Below are 24,925 nucleotides of genomic sequence, written 5' to 3'. Positions count from 1 at the left end.
CCAGTATATTTTGTGGATAACACAGCAGGGTGGCGACAAAGTTAACAACTTTGATGTGGAATCCATGAAAACAACCCAAATTTCTGCCTGACACACCTCGTTTGATAAAGGGACGATGTATGGAGGCAGCTATATGGACGACTTTTGGAGGTAGCAATGGAGACAACGTGTGGAGGCTGCTATGGAGACAATTTAATTTGGATAGTGCCTGTATGTGGCAGTCCCAAACATTTTTCAAACCAGAGGAGCAGGTAGGTGGCCCTCCAGTAAAATGGGATAGATTGAGTGCCTGTATGTGGCAGTCCCAAAAATGTTTCAAACCAGAGGAGCAGGTAGGTGGCCCTCCAGTAAAATGGAATAGATTGAGTGCCTGTATGTGGCAGTCCCAAAAATTGTTCAAACCAGAGGAGCAGGTAGGTGGCCCTGCAGTAAAATGGAATAGATTGAGTGCCTGTATGTGGCAGTCCCAAAAATTGTTCAAACCAGAGGAGCAGGTAGGTGGCCCTGCAGTAAAATGGAATAGATTGAGTGCCTGTATGTGGCAGTCCCAAAAATGTTTCAAACCAGAGGAGCAGGTAGGTGGCCCTCCAGTAAAATGGAATAGATTGAGTGCCTGTATGTGGCAGTCCCAAAAATTGTTCAAACCAGAGGAGCAGGTAGGTGGCCCTGCAGTAAAATGGAATAGATTGAGTGCCTGTATGTGGCAGTCCCAAAAATTGTTCAAACCAGAGGAGCAGGTAGGTGGCCCTGCAGTAAAATGGAATAGATTGAGTGCCTGTATGTGGCAGTCCCAAAAATTGTTCAAACCAGAGGAGCAGGTAGGTGGCCCTGCAGTAAAATGGAATAGATTGAGTGCCTGTATGTGGCAGTCCCAAAAATGTTTCAAACCAGAGGAGCAGGTAGGTGGCCCTCCAGTAAAATGGAATAGATTGAGTGCCTGTATGTGGCAGTCCCAAAAATTGTTCAAACCAGAGGAGCAGGTAGGTGGCCCTGCAGTAAAATGGAATAGATTGAGTGCCTGTATGTGGCAGTCCCAAAAATTGTTCAAACCAGAGGAGCAGGTAGGTGGCCCTGCAGTAAAATGGAATAGATTGAGTGCCTGTATGTGGCAGTCCCAAAAATGTTTCAAACCAGAGGAGCAGGTAGGTGGCCCTCCAGTAAAATGGAATAGATTGAGTGCCTGTATGTGGCAGTCCCAAAAATTTTTTAAAACAGAGGACCGGGTAGGTGGCCCTCCAGAAAAATGGAATAGATTGAGTGCCTGTATGTGGCACTCACAAAAATTGTTTCAAACAGAGGACCGGGTAGGTGGCCCTCCAGAAAAATTAAATGCATGAAGTACTATAGCAAGAGCCAGTGGGCCCTGTCAAAAAATAGCCATTTTCCTCTGCTTTACTGTACAAAGAGGAGGAGAAGGAGGAAAATGAGGAGGAGGAGGAGGAGTGGATCAATTATTCAGGTTGAGCTTCCTTCACCTGGTGGAGATTGGAAATTCTGAGAAATCCAGCCTTTATTCATTTTAATAAGCGTCAGCCTGTCAGCGCTGTCAGTCGACAGGCGTGTACGCTTATCGGTGATGATGCCACCAGCTGCACTGAAAACCCGCTCGGACAAGACGCTAGCGGCAGGGCAGGCAAGAACCTCCAAGGCGTACAGCGCCAGTTCGTGCCACATGTCCAGCTTTGAAACCCAGTAGTTGTAGGGAGCTGTGTGATCATTTAGGACGATGGTATGGTCAGCTACGTACTCCCTCACCATCTTTCTGTAAAGATCAGCCCTACTCTGCCGAGACTGGGGACAGGTGACAGTGTCTTGCTGGGGTGACATAAAGCTGGCAAAAGCCTTGTAAAGCGTACCCTTGCCAGTGCTGGACAAGCTGCCTGCTCGCCTACTCTCCCTCGCTACTTGTCCCGCAGAACTACGCACTCTGCCGCTAGCGCTGTCAGAAGGGAAATACTGTTTCAGCTTGTGCACCAGGGCCTGCTGGTATTCATGCATTCTCACACTCCTTTCCTCTGCAGGGATGAGAGTGGAAAGATTTTGCTTGTACCGTGGGTCCAGGAGAGTGAACACCCAGTAATCGGTGCTGGAATAAATTCTTTGAACGCGAGGGTCACGGGATAGGCAGCCTAGCATGAAATCTGCCATATGCGCCAGAGTACCAACGCGTAAGAATTCACTCCCCTCACTGGCCTGACTGTCCATTTCCTCCTCCTCCAACTCCTCCAACTCCTCTTCTTCTGCCCATACACGCTGAACAGTAAAGGACTCAACAATGGTCCCCTCTTGTGTCTCACCAACATTCTCCTCCTCTTCCTCCTCATCCTCCTCCACCTCCACCTCCTCCGATATGCGCTGAGAAACAGACCTGAGGGTGCTTTGGCTATCAACAAGGGAATATTCTTCCCCTGTCTCTTGTGACGAGCGCAAAGCTTCCGACTTCATGCTGACCAGAGAGTTTTTCAACAGGCCAAGCAGCGGGATGGTGAGGCTGATGATGGCGGCATCGCCACTGACCATCTGTGTTGACTCCTCAAAGTTACTCAGCACCTGACAGATATCAGACATCCACGTCCACTCCTCATTGTAGACTTGAGGAAGCTGACTGACCTGACTACCAGTTCTGGTGGAAGTTGACATCTGGCAGTCTACAATCGCTCTGCGCTGCTGGTAAACTCTGGATAACATGGTCAGTGTTGAATTCCACCTCGTGGGCACGTCGCACAACAGTCGGTGAGCGGGCAGTTGGAGGCGGCGCTGCGCTGCCCTGAGAGTGGCAGCATCTGGGCTGGACTTCCTGAAATGCGCACAGATGCGGCGCACCTTCGTGAGCAAATCAGACAGATTGGGGTATGTCTTGAGGAAACGCTGAACTATCAGATTTAACACATGGGCCAGGCATGGCACATGTGTCAGTCTGCCGAGTTGCAGAGCCGCCACCAGGTTACGGCCGTTGTCACACACAACCATTCCCGGCTTGAGGTTCAGCGGTGCCAGCCACAGATCAGTCTGCGCCGTGATGCCCTGTAATAGCTCTTGGGCGGTGTGCCTTTTGTCGCCTAGGCTCAGCAGTTTGAGCACCGCCTGCTGTCGCTTAGCGACGGCACTGCTGCTGTGCCTAGAGCTACCGACTGATGGCGCCGTGCCCACGGATGGTAGTTCGGAGGAGGAGGTGGAGGAGGGGTGGGAGGAGGAGGAGGCATAGTAGGCCTGAAACACCTGGACCGAGGTAGGCCCCGCAATCCTCGGCGTCGGCAGTATATGAGCAGCCCCAGTGTCAGACTCGGTCCCAGCCTCCACCAAGTTAACCCAATGTGCCGTCAGCGATATATAGTGGCCCTGCCCGGCAGCACTCGTCCACGTGTCCGTGGTCAGGTGGACCTTGTCAGAAACGGCGTTGGTCAGGGCACGGATGATGTTGTCTGACACGTGCTGGTGCAGGGCTGGGACGGCACATCGGGAAAAGTAGTGGCGGCTGGGGACCGAATACCGAGGGGCGGCCGCCGCCATGAGGTTGCGAAAGGCCTCGGTCTCTACTAGCCTATAGGGCAGCATCTCCAGGCTAAGCAATCTGGAGATGTGCACATTAAGGGCTTGGGCGTGCGGGTGGGTTGCACTATATTTGCGTTTCCGCTCCAGCGTCTGGGGTATGGAGAGCTGAACGCTGGTGGATGCTGTGGAGGATCGTGGAGGCGACGATGGGGTTTTTGTGGCAGGGTCCTGGGCAGGGGGCTGACTAGCAGCTGACACAGGGGAAGGAGCAGTGGTGTGCACGGCCGGAGGTGAACGGGCTTGTTGCCACTGAGTGGGGTGTTTAGCATTCATATGCCTGCGCATACTGGTGGTAGTTAAGCTAGTAGTGGTGGAACCCCTGCTGAGCCTGGTTTGGCAAATGTTGCACACCACAGTCCGTCGGTCATCCGGTGTTTCCTTAAAGAACCTCCAGACTTCTGAAGATCTAGCCCTCGCCGCAGGAGCCCTCGCCACGGGAGCTTCACTAGTTGACACATTTGGCGCTGATGCACCAGCTCTGGCCCTGCCTCTCCGTCTGGCCCCACCACTGCCTCTTCCAACCTGTTCTGGTCGAGGACTCTCCTCCGTCTCAGAAGCACTGTGTTCACCCGGCCTCTCAACCCAGCTTGGGTCTGTCACCTCATCATCCTCCGATCCCTCAGTCTGCTCCCCCCTCGGACTTCCTGCCCTGACAACAACTTCCCCACTGTCTGACAACCGTGTCTCCTCATCGTCGGACACCTCTTTACACACTTCCACTACGTCAAGAAGGTCATCATCACCCACAGACTGTGACTGTTGGAAAACCTGGGCATCGGAAAATTGCTCAGCAGCAACCGGACAAGTGGTTTGTGATTGTGGGAAGGGTCCAGAAAACAGTTCCTCAGAGTATGCCGGTTCAAATGCCAAATTTTCCTGGGAGGGGGCAGACTGGGGGGGAGGAGGCTGAGGTGCAGGAGCTGGAGGAGTGGCGATTTCGGTGACATGGGTGGACTGCGTGGAAGACTGACTGGTGGTGGACAAATTGCTCGAAGCATTGTCAGCAATCCACGACATCACCTGTTCGCACTGTTCTGGCCTCAACAGTGCTCTACCACGAGTCCCAGTAACTTCAGACATGAACCTAGGGAGTGTAGCTCTGCGGCGTTCCCCTGCTCCCTCATCAGCAGGTGGTGTCTCACCCCGCCCAGGACCACGGCCTCTGACCCCTGCAGTAGTTGGACGCCCACGTCCCCGCCCTCGTCCTCTACCCCTAGCCCTCGGGTTAAACATTTTTAAAATGAGAGTTATAACTTTATTTTTTTTTTTACTTTTTTTTGTTTTTTTTTGTGTTTTTTTTTTTTTTTTGTGTTTTTTGTTTTTTTTTGAGTTTTTAAAACCAAACAATGCTATCCTATTGCTATGGCTATTTTCTAGCCAAGTATCAAAGCACACTACTATGCCAGATGAGATGACACTGAGTTAGTGCCTAATTGAAATCCAACCCCTACTAAATTTTCCCACTTCGGTCTTTGCTATGGATATGTGCGTCACTAAGCGCAGAACACAGCGGTCGCAAGTCTCACTACAAATTGCTCAGAATTGGCTAGTACATGCACTGCAGAAAGTACAGCCACCAGCAGATCAACCAGAAATCAAATATATAGAACGCTACTGTATGCGTAAGTAAGCTCTTTGTATTCTCCTATGGCTATTTTCTAGCCAAGTATCAAAGCACACTACTATGCCAGATGAGATGACACTGAGTTAGTGCCTAATTGAAATCCAACCCCTACTAAATTTTCCCACTTCGGTCTTTGCTATGGATATGTGCGTCACTAAGCGCAGAACACAGCGGTCGCAAGTCTCACTACAAATTGCTCAGAATTGGCTAGTACATGCACTGCAGAAAGTACAGCCACCAGCAGATCAACCAGAAATCAAATATATAGAACGCTACTGTATGCGTAAGTAAGCTCTTTGTATTCTCCTATGGCTATTTTCTAGCCAAGTATCAAAGCACACTACTATGCCAGATGAGATGACACTGAGTTAGTGCCTAATTGAAATCCAACCCCTACTAAATTTTCCCACTTCGGTCTTTGCTATGGATATGTGCGTCACTAAGCGCAGAACACAGCGGTCGCAAGTCTCACTACAAATTGCTCAGAATTGGCTAGTACATGCACTGCAGAAAGTACAGCCACCAGCAGATCAACCAGAAATCAAATATATAGAACGCTACTGTATGCGTAAGTAAGCTCTTTGTATTCTCCTATGGCTATTTTCTAGCCAAGTATCAAAGCACACTACTATGCCAGATGAGATGACACTGAGTTAGTGCCTAATTGAAATCCAACCCCTACTAAATTTTCCCACTTCGGTCTTTGCTATGGATATGTGTGCCACTAAGAGCTAAACACAACGGTAGCAAGTCCCCCTGCTAATTCCTCACAAAATGGTACTAGATGCAAATTAAAATAAAAAAAGTAGAACGTTATTGTAGCCCTAAGAAGGGCTGTTGGGTTCTTTGAGAATCACTCCTGCCTAACAGTAAGCTAATAGAACACCCTAACGCTTTCCCTGACCAGCAGCAGCTCTCTCCCTAGCGGCATCCAGACACAGAATGATCCGAGCAGCGCGGGCAGCGGCTAGTCTATCCCAGGGTCACCTGATCTGGCCAGCCAACCACTGCTATCGACGTGTAAGGGTACCACGTCATGCTGGGTGGAGTGCAGAGTCTCCTGGCTTGTGATTGGCTCTGTTTCTGGCCGCCAAAAAGCAAAACGGCGGGAGCTGCCATTTTCTCGAGCGGGCGAAGTATTCGTCCGAGCAACGAGCAGTTTCGAGTACCCTAATGCTCGACCGAGCATCAAGCTCGGACGAGCATGTTCGCTCATCTCTAATCTTAATCCAGTCTTCAACATGGTTCCCAATATGATTTGACATCTTTTTATACATGCGTGACTATGACAAACCACACTCCTATAGTTGATATGCATATAAGAACCTGTTTTCGGTATGTTTACCCCATGATATGCAATGTTTGAATGATCTGGGTTGCCACAGGAGGTGAAACTAGCAAATTAGTTTTATGTATATTTATAAATTAGCTTGACACATGTTTTATGGCTATCACTGATGTGGGCATGGCTTGATAAATTAACACTGTAATTATCATCGTAATACTGACAGATGTCACACCAACAGCTACAGCTGCAGCCAGGTGTGCCGATGTCTCCTCAGGCATTCTTCTTCTCCTCCACACCATCCCCCACCCCGTTGCCTTCAATGCACATGACAGGAAGTGGGGGGGGGGAGTTGGATGAGCGTGGAGGAGAGGCATGCACAGGCTGAAGCTGCCCCCTCCCCCTGGGGCTCGCCACATACTGCTGGCAGGGAGCCAGGTATTATGAAATAAACTTATATAAAGCACTGGAATGATTGTGAATGCTGACAGAGGCATTTTTAAAATCAGCATAGTATAGCATAGGCTATTGGAACCTGCCACCGGCCAAAAGTGACCTTCCTGGTGATAGGTGCACTTTAAATAACATCATGCAATGTCAATCAGCTGCCTCTGAAGGCATTAGGATGTTGTAATGTATAAAAATTGGTATGGACTCTCAGGATAGGGATGTTATATTACCATTGTACACAGTATTAGTTTGGCCTCACCTGAAATACGCAGTTCAGTTCAGGGCACCAGTCCATAAAAAGAATGCCCTGCAGTTGGAAAAGGTACAAGGAAGAGCCACAAAAATGATAAGGGTTATGGAGGGTCTCAGTTATGAGGAAAGAAGAAAACAACTCGATTTATTCAGTCTTGAGCAGAGGCGACTAAGAGAGGACACGATCAATTTATATAAATATATGAATGGCCCGTTCAAAAATTATGGTAATTTCAGGTTAAATCATCAAATGACAATAGGGCACTGTCAGTCAACCAAAATAAACAAGGATGGCAAATGTCTATATTTATGCAGCAACTCCGCTTCTTTACAAATCACCAAAACAAAAATAGATAGAAGCTTGTCACCAAATAATGTATAGTAAAAAATGTTATTATCTTTATTAATGCAAAAAAGGAATGATAAAAATGTAATACATGGAAACAGTACAGCACTGAACGGCACTTTGTAAATATAAAATGCCAGCATAAGTATGTATTAATGTAAGTAACTGTGCCAAAGACATATGATTACAAGATTACTTATTTGTAGACAGATAAATATTGCTGTATTTAACTGTACCATTGTATCCATCTATTAATGAAAACATAATGTATATATTTGGGTATCAGCTGACCCAAGTATAAGCAGAGGCACCTAATTTTGCCAAATAAAACTAAAAAACCTATTGACTAGAGTATAGGGTGGAAAAGGCATTGGTCACAGCCTCACCCCAGTATATCGCCAGCAAGCCCCCAGTAGTATATAGCCTGTCCCTTGTAGTATATAGACAGCCCCCTGTAGTATATAGCCAGCCAGAACCTAGTAGTATATAGTCAGCCTGCAGTAGTATATAGCCAGCTACCAGTAGTATATAGCCCGACAGCCCCCATTAGTACATAGCCAGCCCCCAGTAGTATATAGACAGCCTGCGCCTAATAGTATATAGACAGCCATAACCCAGTAGTATATAGCCAGCCAGCCCCCAGTAGTATATAGTCAGTCAGTCCCCAGTAGAATATAGCCTGCCAGCCCCATGTAGTATGTAGCCTACCAGCCCTCTGTAGTATATAGCCAACCATCTCCAAGTAGTATATAGCCAGCCAGCCCCCAGTAGTATATAGCCAGCCAGCCCCCAGTAGTATATAGCAAATCCCCAGTAGTACACAGCTAGCCAGCACCCCAGTATTTTATAGCCACCCCCCCAGTGGTATATAGCCATCCAGTACCCAGTAATGCTTATAGCAAGCCAGCACCCAGTAGTATATAGAAAGCCATCCCCAGTAGTATATAGCCAGCCAGTCCCCAGTAGTATATAGCCAGCTACCCCACAGTAGTATATAGCCAGCCCCAAGTAGTATATAGCCAGCCAGCCCCTAGTAGTATATATCCAGTCCCGAGTATTATATGGCCAGCCCCCAGGAGTATATCGCTAGCTAGCCCCAAGTGTTATATAGCCAGCACCCTTTCCCCAGTATGCCCGGCACTTAGGCTACATTCACACGAACGTATGGAGGACGTATATACGGCCGACGTATATACGGCCGATATACGTCCCCCATACACTCCTATGGGCGCACGGCACCCTACGGGAGCGGTACAGTGCAGCACACGTGCGGCACCGTACCGTTCCGTACCCGGGAAAAAGCTAGGACCTGTCCTATCTTTTCCCATAATACGGGGCCGTGCGCCATAGGTTGCTATGGAGAGGGGCGGGGGTGAGCTGCGCTCACCTCCTCCTCCTCTCCCCGTACACTGCCGTTGCCCGCTACGGTACAGTGTGAATATAGCCTTAAAAGTAATAAACTCAGTACTCACCTTTCCGACGTCCCTGCAGGTCCTTTTTTTTAATGCCGATGCACAGGAAGCGAGAAGAGGACCTGTGGGGGGGGGGGGGTCAGAAATGAGCGCACTGAGTTTAATTTTAAATATACCAAGTGTGGAGTTTTTCGGGACAAAAATTGTGCTGCAAAACTTGGTTTCTACAGTTCCCTTATATACTTTCTGAACTTTTTAAGCCCTTGTCCAGGACAAATTTTTATCTAACAAGGACTACAAAATGGCTACAAGGTGGGGAATATTGCACATTGAGCTCCATTAAATCTGTGGATATGTATGGCATTCAATTTAGCAGCAACCAGTCATCTTTTTTCTAATCGTTGACACGCCACTTACCATAAATGAGCAACTTTCTACAGACCAGCCAGTGTTTATTCTTCTATATCTTTTTTATTTAATAAAGAATCAGTATTAATGTCTCCCATCAAACAAATGCTACACATTAATAAAACGTTGCTATAGATGTTGATACATTGAAATAATTAGCTTGTCTTTAGTGAATTCCTTTCATCATCATATATTAAAACATTACTCCAGTTTTGATAATGCAGGTGTGTAGCTTATATGCTTTCTATAAAAGTAGATGATGCTACAATTGTAACTGTGTATACTGAGAACGGTGACACCCAGTTCTAGTATAAAAGCCTCAGGTGATCACTCCAGAAGACAACAATTGAGAGGAATCTTCTGAGAACTTCACATCCTCCTCCAGGTTGCTTTCGAAGAAGAACCATCATGTCCCACCACTCTATCCACGCTTCTTCTGGACACAAGCACTTCAGCTCTTGTTCTGTTGCCTTACCTAAACACTCCAGCCCTCACAGCATCTTATCCCATTCTTCTAAACATACCGGACATGGACACAAGTCCCAACATTGCTTCAGCAGCATGAGTGCCCATAATATTGGACATAAAGGACATAAGATTTCAGGAGGAAGTTTTCATAAAAGTGGACATGGATCTGGATATGGTGGGCAATCTGGTATCACCCCTGTGACTGTAAATGAAGGTCTTCTAGCTCCTCTTAATTTGGAGATTGACACTAATATGCAGAGAGTGAGAAACGATGAAAAGAACCAAATTAAAGGCTTGAACAATAAGTTTGCTTCCTTTATCGATAAGGTAAGATTTGTAAAAGAAACTGTAAAAATAGGTGCAATAGTCCACTATGTAAAGATGACCGGTCCACTCTCCTGACAAGTCTCTTTAAACAATGTGTGTATTCCATATGTTATTGTAACACTAGGAGCATCATATTTCTTCTTCTCTTTGTTATGGTGCTACTTTTCCCTTAATGGAAGGATACAGCGCTACACAGTCTAATCCTATCCATACTGATTTTATATTATCACGCCCGGAATAGACATACAACAAAACTGACAACTAAGTTGTCAATTTGTTCCTAAATTTCTAGTAGGAAAAACAGAATGCAAAGTTAGGGAAAAAATCGGGTATATAGCATCAAAAGGAATCGAGTATGTTGACTGCCATAGAAAACAAACGCTGTTTGTCATCATACTGTGATTCCATATGACGCTGTACAACGTGACTATTGGCCGGTTTCTTCTTTCTTCCTCTCTATACCCTCCAGCAATCCGTTTCTGAGGAAAGTCGCCAGACCAAAACGTTAAATTGATGTGGATTGCTTTCTGGTGTTTCAATAGAGAAATAGGGGCACATTTACTTACCCGGCCCATTCGCGATCCAGCGGCGCGTTCTCTGCACAGGATTCGGGTCCGGCTGGGATTTAAGATGGTAGTTCCTCCGCCGTCCACCAGGTGGCGCTGCAGCGCCGAAAATAATCTTAACGCCCCGGAATGCACCATCCCATAGAAGGTGAAGGTGAGCGCTCCCCAAGCGACACATTTTCGGTTTTTAAATGCGGCGGTTTTTCCGAATACGTCGGGTTTTCGTTCGGCCACGCCCCCCCGATTTCTGTCGCGCGCATGCCGGCCCCGATGCGCCACAATCCGATCGCGTGCGCCAAAAACCCGGGGCAATTCATGTACAAGCGGCGCAAATCGGAAATATTCGGGTAACACGTCGGGAAAACGCGAATCGGGCCCTTAGTAAATGACCCCCATAGTGTCTGTTTGCACAAGAATTGAGTGCCAAGTTAATATACACTCATCTTTAGTACTACACATGTTTCTAGAAGATAGGTCCTTCTGAAGTGAGACTTCCATTGCAACCTCTAAACTTGAGACTTAATGTAAAAAATGAGGTAAATATTCATATTTGCTGTACTTTGGGGGATATTTTTTTAGAGGTAAATGGGTGAGATTTGACCTGAAATAAGGAATTCTAGAACGGACATTTCATACCCTACCTGAGAGGGCTATAACTGCTGACAGGTTCTCTTTAAATAGTAAAAGTAGTAATAATAACGTTTTCCCTAAAGGTGAGGTTTCTGGAGCAGCAGAACAAGATGCTGGAGACTAAGTGGGCTTTTCTACAAGATCAGAAGACAGCCAGGTGTCAGATTGAACCTCTGTTTGAGGCTTTCATCAACAACCTCAGGAGGCAACTGGAGAACCTGGAGTGTGAGAGGGCTCGCCTGGATGCAGAGAGAAACAACATGGAAAGAACTGTTGATGACCTAAGAAGAAGGTACTCAATATTCAACTAGAAACTGAAAAAAAGGGGTTTTCATTAGCCTTCAACTTGTGAAGGTATCTGCAGATTATGAAGGTCTTTCTCAGACTCCAGGTCCTTGTCACTAACACTGCACTTTCTATACTGTGGACCTTGACTAGAAACTTAACAAAAAAAGTAAAAAAAAAACTATATATCACAATTTTTTTACTGAATAATATGTTTCCTACAGCTATGAGGAGGAGTTGAACAGGCGCACCGCAGCTGAGAACGAGTTTGTCAGTATTAAGAGAGTAAGTTAAAAAATTATTGAATGCTTTTATATACATAAAAACTGTGTGGTTGGTTGATATGGTTGATATGATTTTTTAGATGATATATCATTACATCAAATTAATATATATATTTATACATTCACTCTAGGATGTTGATGCTGCCTTCATGAACAAAGCTGAACTTCAGGCCAGAGCCGACTCTCTGACGGATGAAATCAACTTCCTAAGGACTCTATATGATGCGGTAATTATGTTTTATTTTTAGTTAAAAAACACTATAAGTTAAGTCATTAAATATGTGTATTACTTTCTAATTTCTTACAGGAGATCAGTCAGCTCCAAGCTCAGATCTCAGACACCTCAGTGGTTGTCTCCATGGACAACAGCAGAGACCTGGACCTGGACAGCATCATCGCTGAGGTCAGAGCTCAATATGAAGAGATTGCTAACAGAAGTAGAGCTGAGGCCGAGGCCATGTACCAGTCAAGGGTGAGCGTAAAACATGGGCGCGTAATATATATTTGCCTTGATGAACAGTGTTTTAAAATTACATTTTTTGGGGACTTCAGTTTGATGAACTCCGTATGGCGGCTGGAAGAAACGGAAATGATCTGCAGAACAGCAGAAATGAGATTGCTGGACTCAATCAGACAATTCAGAGACTTAAGGGAGAGATTGAATGCGCTAAATCCCAGGTAAGTAAGCTTGATTCAAGGAAAGAAACTCATGTGAGACATTTTTTACCTAAAGTTACATTAAACAATATTAATCAATGCTATATATTTAGCGTGCTGCACTGGAAAATGCCATCATTGAAGCTGAGGAACGTGGTGAAGCCGCTGTCCGAGATGCCAAGACTAAACTGGCCGAACTGGAGTCTGCTCTACAGAAGGCCAAACAGGACATGGCTCGCCAGCTGAGAGAATACCAGGAGCTGATGAACGTCAAACTGGCTCTGGATATTGAGATCGCCACCTACAAGAAGATGCTGGAAGGAGAAGAATGCAGGTGAGAACAATCTACTGAAGATATATCAAAAACAATATGCACAAGACTATGTAAAAAACTTTATCTATTCAATAAAATTCTAACACATTTCTAGCAATTCATGGTCCTCAACCAACTAGAATAAATGCAACATAATTTAAAACGCTAAGCAAAATGATATCTCTCCAGTTTATAGTGCCCTCTAGATGTTAATTTTTTGCCACTATGATAGTGTAATTGAAAATATAGATGTGTATATATTGAAATAACTTGTAAGTACAAGTTATAATAAAGTACACAAACACTCATGGATGCAATAAAATAATACCAATCATTATTCTGTTCTGTTTTAGGATGGCTGGTGACAGCGCTGTGAATATATGTAAGTACTGAGATTAGATTGAAATTTGTATGTCATCTCCCATCCATATTATAGAGAGAGTGGAGTAATCATACTCACCTAACAATTGCCATTCACAGTGCCCTTGATGATGTCATATGGACCGCTTGTGCCACTCTGTGTCATATATAGCTTCTTCCAACATCTTATGTATAGCTAGGAACATCAGCAACATTTTGATTGAAACAAAATAGCCTTATACAGAATATTTCCCATAAACAAATTTTCTACTGTTTTGCAGCTGTGTTACATTCAAGCACCGGGGGCCAACCAGGCGGCCACCATGGTGGTCATCACCACCATAAAGTAGACCATAAATCCAGCAGCCATGTCTCCAGTGGTCATCACTCTGGTCATTACTCCAGCGGTCATCACTCTGGCCATCACTCCAGCGGTCATCACTCTGGCCATCACTCCAGTGGTCATCACTCTGGCCATCACTCCAGCGGTCATCACTCTGGCCATCACTCCAGTGGTCATCACTCCAGCGGTCATCACTCCAGTGGTCATCACTCCAGTGGTCATCACTCCAGCGGTCATCACTCCAGTGGTCATCACTCTGGTCATCACTCTGGTCATCACTCCAGTGGTCATCACTCTGGTCATCACTCCAGTGGTCATCTCTCTGGTCATCACTCCAGTGGTCATCACTCCAGCGGTCATCATGGTCACCATTGTTAAGGTGGTGTGGTAGACAGGAAGCCTGACACTACCAATGGATATCACAATACTGTATTTAATAAAACATGCCTAGCTGCTATTCCTGAAGGAAAGTGAGAGTCCATTATATTCTAGTTGTTTCACATGTGCCTATAGAATGCATTGTAACCATGACTGCTTGTCTCTGCCATCTTTAATAAACTAAGCTGCAAATGCCATGGTTTCATTTTTCTAGTTTTATAATTATTAGAAACCTCTTATGAGACTTTTGACATCCAGTAAAGGAAACTCAAGCTACAGCTAAGTCATATAACCGTAAAATAATATGATTATGTCAATAATTTATTGGATCTAATAGTTATTGGGAGATGCATTGGTTGAAAATGACTAACAGGATACAAAATTCTGAGGCCTACCTTTTGAGGCTATTGCTGAACAAGGTAGAAGTTTATCAGTTTGGATGTCTCCTTCATCCTTTATCTGATCAGTGGGCCACCCACCAACCGGACAACAGGATATGGTGGGGTGTTTAAAAAAAAAATCTTTGCTTTTTAAATTGATCATTAAGACTATTAACCCATTACCGCCAAAGCCACTTTTCACCTTCCTGACACAACACATTTTTTCAAATCTGCAATGTGTCACTATAAGAGGTTATAACTTCAGAACACTTTTAACATATCCAAGTGATTTTGAAATTTTTTCAAAATCACCCCTTTAAGATGACTGCCTTGGTATTATGCCGTTACTTGGGCGTGCTGTGTGGGGACCAATGGTAACTTGAAGAAAAAGACGGGTTGTCCGACATCCAGGCAATGAAGATAGTTGTTTGTTAAATTAAAAATTCCACTTTATTAGGTAAATATTTTTAAAAACATGAAGACGTCCTATAACATTATCGGTCTGACGCGTTTCGGACCGTGACCGGTCCTTAGTCGTAGCCTAATGATATGTTGCAGCACAGAGTATTTACTACTAAATAGTACTAAAAATAGTAAAGAAACACATACCCATCTTATATCAAGATGATAAACTGTCTCAAATTCTGGATAAAGGGGTAAGATTTGTGTCGAGAAATGCACCAAACTTAGGTACTATCCCCAAATTTATTCTCCTCCATCACCAAGAACAAAAAACTTGGTTAAAATACACGGGAAGTTTTAAATGCGGAGGTGTCCGCTGTAATTTATGCCAAAAAATACATAAAACCTCCTTTTATAAATCAGCCACTACTTCCAAAACTTACCCCATAAAATCTGATCTAAATTGTGATAGCGATCACGTTGTGTATTTGGCCACATCCACACAATGCAACCAATAATACGTTGGCTGCACAACGAGAAAACTCAAAAAAAGAATTTCAGACCATATTCTAGCAGCAAACAAAAATAGTAGTCAAATGAAAACAAACATATCAGGTCTTTCTAAACACTTCCATGAACACGAAGAAGACACTTCTTACTTACAAGTTATCCTCATTGAAAAGGTGTCCAAACCAAAAAGGGGAGGTGACTGGACACAAGCTTTACGCTCCCGTGAAGCATTTTGGATACTAGCTTTAAAAACTCGATTCCCGGATGGGCTCAATTACAGAAATGACTTAATGTATATATTAAATGTATTTGTTTTCTATTATGGTGTTGTAATGTATTAGCGATCATGTGATGCTACGTAGCAGCGCTTCCGGTCAATCCATCGTATGCTTAAATACTCTGTGCTGCAACATATCATTAGACTACTATTAAGGACCGGTCTTGGTCCGAAACCCGTCAGACCGATAATGTTATAGGACATCTTCAAGTTTTTAAAGATATTTACCTAATAAAGTGGAATTTTTAATTCAACAAACAACTATCTTCATTGCCCGGATGCCGGACCCGTCTTTTTCTTCAAGTTTGTCATACACCCCATGTTAAAAGGTGCACAAAAAAAAAATTGTTGCACTCTGTCGGAGCAGTGCAGGGGGCGCCAGATTCATGCAGAATTCATGAATCTGGTACCCTCTGCACACTACACAGTTTGAACTTATTTTTAGTAAATGTGGACCAATACGTTTATTTTTGATGGTTATAACGTTTCATTTCTATTAAAAAGGGTAAAACAAAATGTAATAAGCGCTATTCGGGCTTTACCACACCTTTCAGACTATGGCAGTTACCCTGGATGTCACATAAAATTCAATCAGTTAATGTGAGTTGCTTTTGAAGCTTTTTGAACATATTAATATGGCAACTAATACAATTTGTACCCTTTAACCAATATTCCATGTGATCTCTTTAGGAGACAGATCCTTTGTGGTTAATGCCCATTGGTGAGCCTATAAGAGTCTCTGTAACTGCCAAGCCTTTGTGCTTGCAACTACCTTGCCTCGCGCCTTGCATTGTAACCATTATTCTTCTGTTGATGTCAAGTTATGATAAGGGACAAAAATGCTGTTATGCTGTTATGATAAGGGACAAAAATTACTTGAAGAACTGAGCTTCTCGAATCTCTGCATTGGAAGAAAATTCAAGCCTGAATTATTACAGAAATGACAAATGTCTCTTTAATAGTTGACATAGACTGTATAAACGCCTCCCGCTGTTGTCATCAATAAATACTACAGTCGTTAAACTATGATTCATCAGCTAGCTAACAGGCTGACAGTCTATAACAGCATGTATAACAACATTGTACACACATAGAGTCACTGGGTAAACTGAACATTTATAAGATGTATTGGGAGATATTTATCTGGACCTCTGTGCATAATAATCGTAAATGCTAGCTTATTGCTAGCTTTTGAGATTATTTCCCCCTGATCCGCCACCTTCCCACTAGTGGGGCGTGAAGGGGGGGGGGGGGCGCGGCCGGCCCTGCGGAGAGTGCGGCCGGACAGGAATGGGGCGGCGCTATCATACGCTATCATCCCACTTTGTGTTTGTTAACACTTATTCTAAGCTATGCTGTTACCATCAAAATCCATCATGATAAATCAGGGTCACTTACTAATAGATCCAGACAGTGATTGTGGAAATCTCCTTATATGTGTTATCTGTGGCCTCCTTCCTTCTAAAAATCAACTTTTAAAATTATACTCATTCTGAGTCTGAAGGCTCCTGGAGTTGTTACCAGAACCCTCCATTCTGAAGAAGGCTGTAATTGTAACCGTGATTTGGCAGCACAAATTCCATCCACAGTAGAGATCTATAGCTGTCTTATCTTTCAATGGTGCTCACTCCCCCTCCCTTCTACACCCGGCTCTGTCCTCACGTGGGATCCAGACTGTCCCTGGTCCCTTCACTTCCCCCTCCACTTGTCTGATATACTTTCAGCATACAGTAAGAGGGGGAAATGCTCCAGCATAGTGTAACCACCTCTGAATCTGCAGCACGGAGAGGTTCTGTTAATGCCCCTAAAGCCCTTTAGGCTCATTAGCATAATTTTAACATTTGATTTTAGAAACAAAGAGGCCATGTATAACAAATATAAGAAGATCACCACAGTCATGGTACCTGGATCTATAAGTGTCCATGTCTCAGGGACCATGTAAGTGTCCATGGCTCATCATGCTTGATTTTGAAGGCTGATTTTTATATTTATAATTACCTTAACCAATGACAAGAATGGACGTTATGGGAAGCCACATATATTTTAGTCTCAATGATTTTGTAGGTACTGCCATTACATGTAAAAGATCAGTATTTCTGGATACATTAATTAACTCTCATTGAGCTGAGATTACACATAACAAACATTATGGGGCGGATTCATAATTCGGGTGGTATGTTAGTCCAATTTTTGGACTTTCTTAGGAGCTCTATTTATGTATTTTCCACAGCTATTTTATTATAATAGCTTAGACAGCCATTATAATAAATGTGGCCTACTATTTGTGTGCAAGGGTGGTTTATGATACTGTAGCGTTTTTACCACTTTTGGGCTATTTTCGCAAAGTTTAGTTAATTATAATATCTACTAGGAAAGGCTGTCAAATGCAGACCTATATAAAAGTTCACAAAAAGCAGGAAATTGTTTTAAAAAACGGTACCTGTGTTGCATGTCTGTCACTCAGATCCAAGGGAGAGGAGACGTTTCATTTACTGTTACATGACTACCGTAGATGATCATTGGATTCCATGTGCCGTTCATATCAAAGGTCTACAAAATTTAGACACAGCCAATGTCATAATAAATCTGGAACACAATTTTGAGACCCTTTTTAGACAGAGAGATCTTCTATATTTAGCGCAATTTGAGGGTTCATGCCTGTTGCTTATGAACCTGTAAGTTGACATAAAAGCAGACATATTCCATCATGCACTCGTTTTTTTCTTATTATTATACATATGCATACAGTACATATAATACTTCAGACTAATTTGATCTGTTACTAATCTTATACCTATTAAGTTCTACCATTTATTACTATGTCTGGAAGAACACATAGTCATTCTTGTGAGCACAGCCAATAATGTACATCAGGGCTTTGATAATACAGGCGTGTTACTGGACTGCCTTCTATAAACTGAAAAGAACGATGCTACCATACAATACTCATGCAGTAGTAATCATTTTATGTGATTGTTAATAACCAATTCTAGTATAAAAGCAGCAAACATAAGGTCCTCATCACAGCAGCTGTATTCACTCGCATCCATACTCTGAAGGTCAGCACCACCACAAGAAGAACCATCATGTCTCACCACTCCATCCTTGCATCTTCTGGACACAAGCACTTCAGCTCTTGTTCTGTTGCCTTACCTAAGCACTCCAGCTCTCACAGAAGCCATTCTTTTAAACACACAGGACATGGACACAAATCTCACCATTGCTTCAGTAGCAAGAGCGCTCATAATATTGGATCCAAGGGACATAAGATCTCAGTTGGAAGTTGTCACTTGGGCAACATGGGACATGGATCTGGATTCGGAAGTATTGGTGGCTTTGGAAGATCCATTTCTTCAGCAGGTATCACCCCTGTCACAGTTAATCAGAGTCTTCTTGCCCCTTTAAATTTGGAGATTGACTCAAGTATTCAGAGAGTTAGAACTGAAGAGAAGGATCAGATTAAAGGACTGAACAACAAGTTTGCCTCCTTCATTGACAAGGTAAGATTTATAATTCATGTTGTCCACAAACAAATAGTTTTATGTATAGTTTTTTAGTTCTCTAGAGAAAACTTGAAACAAATGAATTACTGGAACAGTGTCGGACTGGGGTTCTTTCGGCCGACCTGAGAAAATTATTCTGCAGGTTCCCTCCTATCAACACCTAGGAATTAGACCTTAGCAGCCTCTAAATTGGGCTGCCCTCTGCTGGACCTCTTTCACCTTCCGGAAAAATAGTTCAGCTCAAACTGACTCTTTAGGATCCACCTTACCAACCCCATTTTTTTTGGTTTGTATGTGACAGTTACATGATGTCATGGATATCTGCTCTTCCTGATCAATATTTGGTGGACTTGTGTTTAACACATCAGTCAATCAAATGTGGCAAACCTTCAGGAAAGAAGAAGGGAACTGCAGCCTGAGCCAATGACGAGGCAGAAGAAGTGTGTACTGGAGACTCCTTCCACGCACTGCAGATAAAGTGTAGCCATGGATTACAATTGTAGTAATTATAGTGCATCTATTATATTCATAAAAACAGATCGTGTTGTGTGTGTTTAGACATAACCCTTCTGTTAGTTGACTGTATAACGTGGGTGGGCACATGTAAAGGTTTGTTGCAATTATTGAATTATGATACCTGTGCTTTATAATGTATATCTGTACAGGTAAGATACCTGGAGCAGCAGAACAAGATGCTGGAGACCAAGTGGGCTCTTTTACAAGAACAGAAGACAGCCAGGTGTCAGATTGAACCTCTTTTTGAGGCTTTTATCAGTAACCTCAGGAGACAACTGGAGAGCTTGGAGTGCGAGAGTGCTCGCCTAGAAGCCGAAAGGGACAACATGGAAGACACAATGGAAGAATTTAAGAGAAAGTAAGATAATAGTTATGAAGACAAATTTCCTTTATGCACTTTATTTATAATTACCAATGAAAAAGAATTGGTTCTTGGACAACTTAGGGTCCACCACCTAGAATGTAATCATGAAAAGCTTATAATATACATTGGGGATGTTAGGAAGGGCCCATATATGATTGTGATAATCAACACTGTTGTCACTTTATTATAAAATGCATAGCTCTTTATCTTAGAGATTGGAGAAGGGTCTTGCCTTGATCCAACTACCACAGTTGCAGGCAGATAAAACATCTTTAAAGTGGTTGCCCACTTTATTTCACCTGTTCTGAAATGTTTGTTTAGTGTGGGGGCAGGATATTGGGTAATGTAAATAGACATGTAGGGTCATGTGATCCTAACTGTCCATGAACAATCTACCTTCAAGAACCTTATAATTCATGAATACAAGATTGAGATCCTGGCAGGATGATGAGCAGATAGAGATCACATGACCCTCCATCTGTAGCCATTTTATGGACAAGAATGTTTGGCTGATGAGATAAAAGACAGGAGGCGTCACTTTAGTGTAGATCTGTGTTTTGATGTTTCCATCTACAAATGTATATATCTTGGACCAATTTGACAAGATCTGTGCAGCACTGCATAGTCTGTTTGCGCTATATAAATAAAGAATTATTATTATTATTATTTGAGGTAGAAGACAATAAGGGGTTCATTATTGGGTTGAGCCAGGGCCCACCAGAGGATCCTCTGGTACTCTGGTGGGCCAGTCCGACACCGGACACGGTGTTAATGGGTGTTAATGTGAACTAAAATATGAGGTTTCATTAAGATAAAAGTGACTTCCATTGATAGGTATGAAGAAGAAATGAACAGACGCACAGCAGCAGAGAATGAGTTTGTCTTGTTAAAGAGGGTAAGTATGGATATCTAGAGTTACTCTAGGTACATGCGAATACATGATACTAGCAATGTATCCACTAATTTCTGTAGGATGTGGATGCTGCTTTTATGAACAAAGCTGAACTCCAAGCTAAGGCCGACTCCCTGACCGATGAGATCAACTTCCTAAGGACTCTCTATGATGCGGTAAGTCATTTACTTGTTGGCACAAACCTCCAACATTTTTCAGTTTATTTCATGAAAATCATCCAATATTGACAAATCTACTGTGCAAACTTTTTGTCAGTAAAAATCAGTGTTAGGCTACATTCATACTCACGTATGGGGGGCGTATATACAGCCGATGTACATACAGCGTATATACGTCTTACAGATGACCAACATCCATAGGTCCGTTTGTAACTACGGGTCATCTGTAAGTCAGGTTCTTAAGTAGTGGACCGCCTGTATATATATAACATAATATGAGGCTTGTATTATGTATAATGATGTTTGATTGTTTCTTAATTATGCAGGAGATCAGTCAGCTCCAGGATCAGATCTCAGACACCTCAGTGGTTGTCTCCATGGACAACAGCAGAGACCTGGACCTGGACAGCATCATCTCTGAGGTCAGAGCTCAGTATGAAGAGATTGCTAACAGAAGTAGAGCTGAGGCCGAGGCCATGTACCAATCCAGGGTAAGTCTAAGGGCTCTTTCACATTGGCGTTGTTTTTCATACCAGTGGTTCAGTGATATCCACAGATGCCTCATTGAGACATTGATTTCTATGGGTGTTTTCACATTGGTTTCTTTTCTCACTGATCCATGCTCAGTGGATAATTTTTTTAAACCAGTCCGTTGTTTTTTTACTGATGCGTATCATGAAAGGGAATAGAAGTCTATGGGTCTTCAAAAGAAACCGATGACAGGTCAGCATTTTTTCACTAATTAGGCAGGGAAACAAGGTGGTAAGTAATTTTTTAAAGCAATGTTAAACCTTCAGGGTTTATTTTAAGGACACAAAGACAAAATGGAAGCAACACCAAGACAAAACAGAAAAAAAACGGATGTGCAATACACACACCAATGTGAAACCAGGCCAACATACTAAATATTCATCTGCACTTCTTTTTACTTACATGTGAACAGTTTGATGAACTTCGTATGGCAGCTGGAAGAAATGGCAATGATTTAGAGAACAGCAGGAATGAGATTGCTGAACTCAACAGAGCAATTCAGAGACTTAAAGGAGAGATCGAGTGTGCTAAGTCCCAGGTAAATAAGCTACAAACTTGCATAAGCATGACCTAAAACCACCCAAAGTTGGAAAATTTCAGTCTGACGTGGGTTTTGTAAGTAGGGCACTAAGATGCACTGAGGTCATGTGACAGATTAATTTCCCCTGTTAATCAGGAGTGGTGCATCCCAAAGCGATGTAACTCATGTGGGGACCATTGGTGTGGGGGCCAGAACCCTGTAGATATGTGAAATTGGTCAACAATCCTAAAGACAAGTAATTCCTTTTTAACAACTCCTTGAAGCCAGTTCATAGCATCAAGTGGGATGGTTTTTACCATTGTGCCAAGTTATTGTAGTATGGCATCCTTGCTTCCAATATGGCTCGCTTGTATTTAGAACTGCCACCAGGCAGCCACTGTCTGGAAAACACTGCTCTCTATCAGATCAAGCTTTGTGATGTATCCTTAGCGTGCCGCCCTGGAATCTGCTATAGCAGAGGCTGAGGAACGCGGAGAAGCAGCAGTAAGAGATGCCAAGAGTAAACTGGCAGAGCTGGAGGCCGCTCTACAGAAGGCCAAGCAGGACATGGCTCGCCAGCTGAGAGAATACCAGGAGCTGATGAACGTCAAACTGGCTCTGGATATTGAGATCGCCACCTACAAGAAGATGCTGGAAGGAGAAGAACACAGGTGACTGCTCTATACATCATTGATGTACACATGTACTAATGAACAGTCATAGGACCTTCTAAGACTTTTTAATTTTTTTTCAGGTTGGCTTGCGATGGTTCAGTCAGCATCTGTGAGTGATATATATCCTACACTTGTTTCCTATGTATGTTGCAAACTTTCAAGGATATTTCATACTAACATTTTCTATCTTCTCTAGCTGTCCTTCACTCAAGCACCGGAGGCAAGCATCATTCAGGAGCATCCTCTCATGGTGGACATCATCATCATCATCACAACCATCATCATCACCATGGTGGACTCAATTCTGGCAGTGGAAGAAGTTATGGTCATGCACACTCCAGCAAACATCACTCTGGACATGACCACCACTGCTAAAACGGAAGAGCTGTCATCTCAGATGCACTTTGCGCATTATCCGCTAATCTTTCATTCCGCCTTGGTGACTTAACTGTTTGTCCTTGCTTTAAAAACTCAAGTGTATACATGCTAACCTATATCATTCCTCAATAAACCACTGTTTGCATTGCAGTCAAAGATGAATATATGACCATTACCAGAAAAGAATAATACACATATAAGACATTCAGGATGATGGTTGATGACACTCAGAAATTCATAGTTTGATAAGATTTTTCTCTCACAATAGATAAACTGTGTAAGGTAGATTCTTTAAGAGAGTATTGTGGAGCTTGTATATCCTTAAGAAACCGCCCATCACATCCTTAATGGGACAATGTTAGGTATCATTAATGGGACAATGTTAGGGTACATTGACACACATGTATGCCCACCCGGTAGAGATCGCAAAACTTTTCAAAAATTCGATTTGCCAAGTTCGACGAATTTTCTGACAAAATTCATTTTGACCCAAATTGAATCATGTGCTATGCTCAAATATGCATAGGGAGCGTCATTTGGTCTTCAAACAATGCTGTGTTTTAGTATGACATGCACATGACAGCCAGCGCTCTTAGAATTGCTTCACTCTTCAATTCCATGGGCACTTACAGAGCCCAACTTCACCAAATAAGTGAAGTGGGAACGCAGCCTGAGAAGGTAACATCTGTGCCAGCTTGAATGGACTGAGCTGAGGGCCAAGATCCCACTATAAGATCAAAGAGTTCACTCTTTTTACACTGACATCAGATGATTCCATAGATTACTACAGAACCTGTTATGTTAAACGCTGATACATGTAAAAACCCCTCAAAAGAGTGGAGAGGGTGTCGGCAGTAATTTTGCATTGACATCACTGGTCATTTTGCCCTTCTTTTGATCCGTCAGTGTCAGCTTTCAATTGGTCAATAATTCATCAGTATTGCTAAAACCAAAAAACAAATAGGAGTGGATCCAAAACAGAGATGACTAGTATGGAGGACACAATGAGTGTGGAGGTGCCGGCATCAGGAGGTCAGAAAGTGGCACGATGACAGAGTGTCTCCAGTAGTCCAGGGGATCCTCTACCTGGGATGGTAAAGTGCTGTCCAAGTAGGCCACCACCTGCTGGTGCAGGATGTGCTCCATGTCCTGCTGCTGCTGGTAGTGGCTACCCTCCTCACTAGGCAGGTGAAGGAAGCTGCTCATTAAGGACTCCAGACTTAAGCTGCTACTCATGGAGCTGCTACTGCTCCTACCCCACCATCTCCCCACAGCTGTGGCAGTAGTACATGAGTGATGACTGCCAGGAATCCCCTGGTCAGAGGATGGGCAATGGCGCACATAGGCAGCAGGCAACTGTCTCCACAGTATTTTTCTATAGGCAGCTTGATAAAAGGCACCCATTTTAGACTGGTAGCGAGGGTCCCAGAGGGTGGAGAGCCAAAACTCATCCCTATGCTGGATGTTCACTATTCGGCTGTCACTAGTTAGGCAAATCAGCATGCTGTGGGCCATCTGCGCAAGTGACTCTGAGGGATTCCTGGCTTCCATCTCCATTGTATACTGCCACGGTGCTTCTGGGTCATCTGCCTCGTCTTCTACCTCCTCAAGATGCTCCTGGTCCTCCTCTACTGTCACCAGAGTAGAAAAACCACTAATTTCACTCTACTCTGCTTGTGCTCCAATGTCCTCCTCCTCCCCCAGTCCAGCCCCCATTGGACTTATGTGGCCATGAGATGTAGTCGCCACTTCTCCAGTGTCCTGACCAGACAGATTTTGCAGCATCTGTTCCAGGACATGAAGCAGTGGAATGAAGTTATTCTGCCCATAGTCCTGGCTACGGACAAATAATGTGGCCT

The 24,925-nt window shown here is 43.6% G+C and overlaps 2 protein-coding genes across 2 annotated transcripts; both read left to right on the top strand.

Moving 5' to 3' along the window:
• Positions 1 to 9,682: 9,682 nt before the first annotated feature.
• Positions 9,683 to 14,116, top strand: LOC140117649 (keratin, type II cytoskeletal cochleal-like). The gene is made up of 9 exons (XM_072134578.1): positions 9,683 to 10,124; positions 11,404 to 11,612; positions 11,830 to 11,890; positions 12,021 to 12,116; positions 12,197 to 12,361; positions 12,442 to 12,567; positions 12,660 to 12,880; positions 13,213 to 13,241; positions 13,501 to 14,116. The coding sequence occupies exons 1-9, from the start codon at positions 9,738 to 9,740 to the stop codon at positions 13,938 to 13,940; spliced, it is 1,734 nt and encodes a 577-aa protein (XP_071990679.1). The 5' UTR covers positions 9,683 to 9,737; the 3' UTR covers positions 13,941 to 14,116.
• A 4,433-nt stretch (positions 14,117 to 18,549) lies between these two features.
• On the top strand, positions 18,550 to 23,216 carry LOC140117650 (keratin, type II cytoskeletal cochleal-like). Its single transcript, XM_072134579.1, has 9 exons — positions 18,550 to 19,009; positions 19,678 to 19,886; positions 20,727 to 20,787; positions 20,865 to 20,960; positions 21,290 to 21,454; positions 21,907 to 22,032; positions 22,465 to 22,685; positions 22,769 to 22,797; positions 22,885 to 23,216. Exons 1-9 carry the CDS (start codon positions 18,596 to 18,598, stop codon positions 23,061 to 23,063), a joined length of 1,500 nt encoding a protein of 499 aa, XP_071990680.1. The 5' UTR covers positions 18,550 to 18,595; the 3' UTR covers positions 23,064 to 23,216.
• Positions 23,217 to 24,925: the final 1,709 nt, after the last annotated feature.

Source organism: Engystomops pustulosus, chromosome 2 (assembly GCF_040894005.1).
Source record: "Engystomops pustulosus chromosome 2, aEngPut4.maternal, whole genome shotgun sequence".
Lineage (NCBI taxonomy): Eukaryota > Metazoa > Chordata > Amphibia > Anura > Leptodactylidae > Engystomops > Engystomops pustulosus.
Note: the sequence above shows the minus strand (reverse complement) of the source record. Positions and strands in the feature narration are given on the sequence as shown.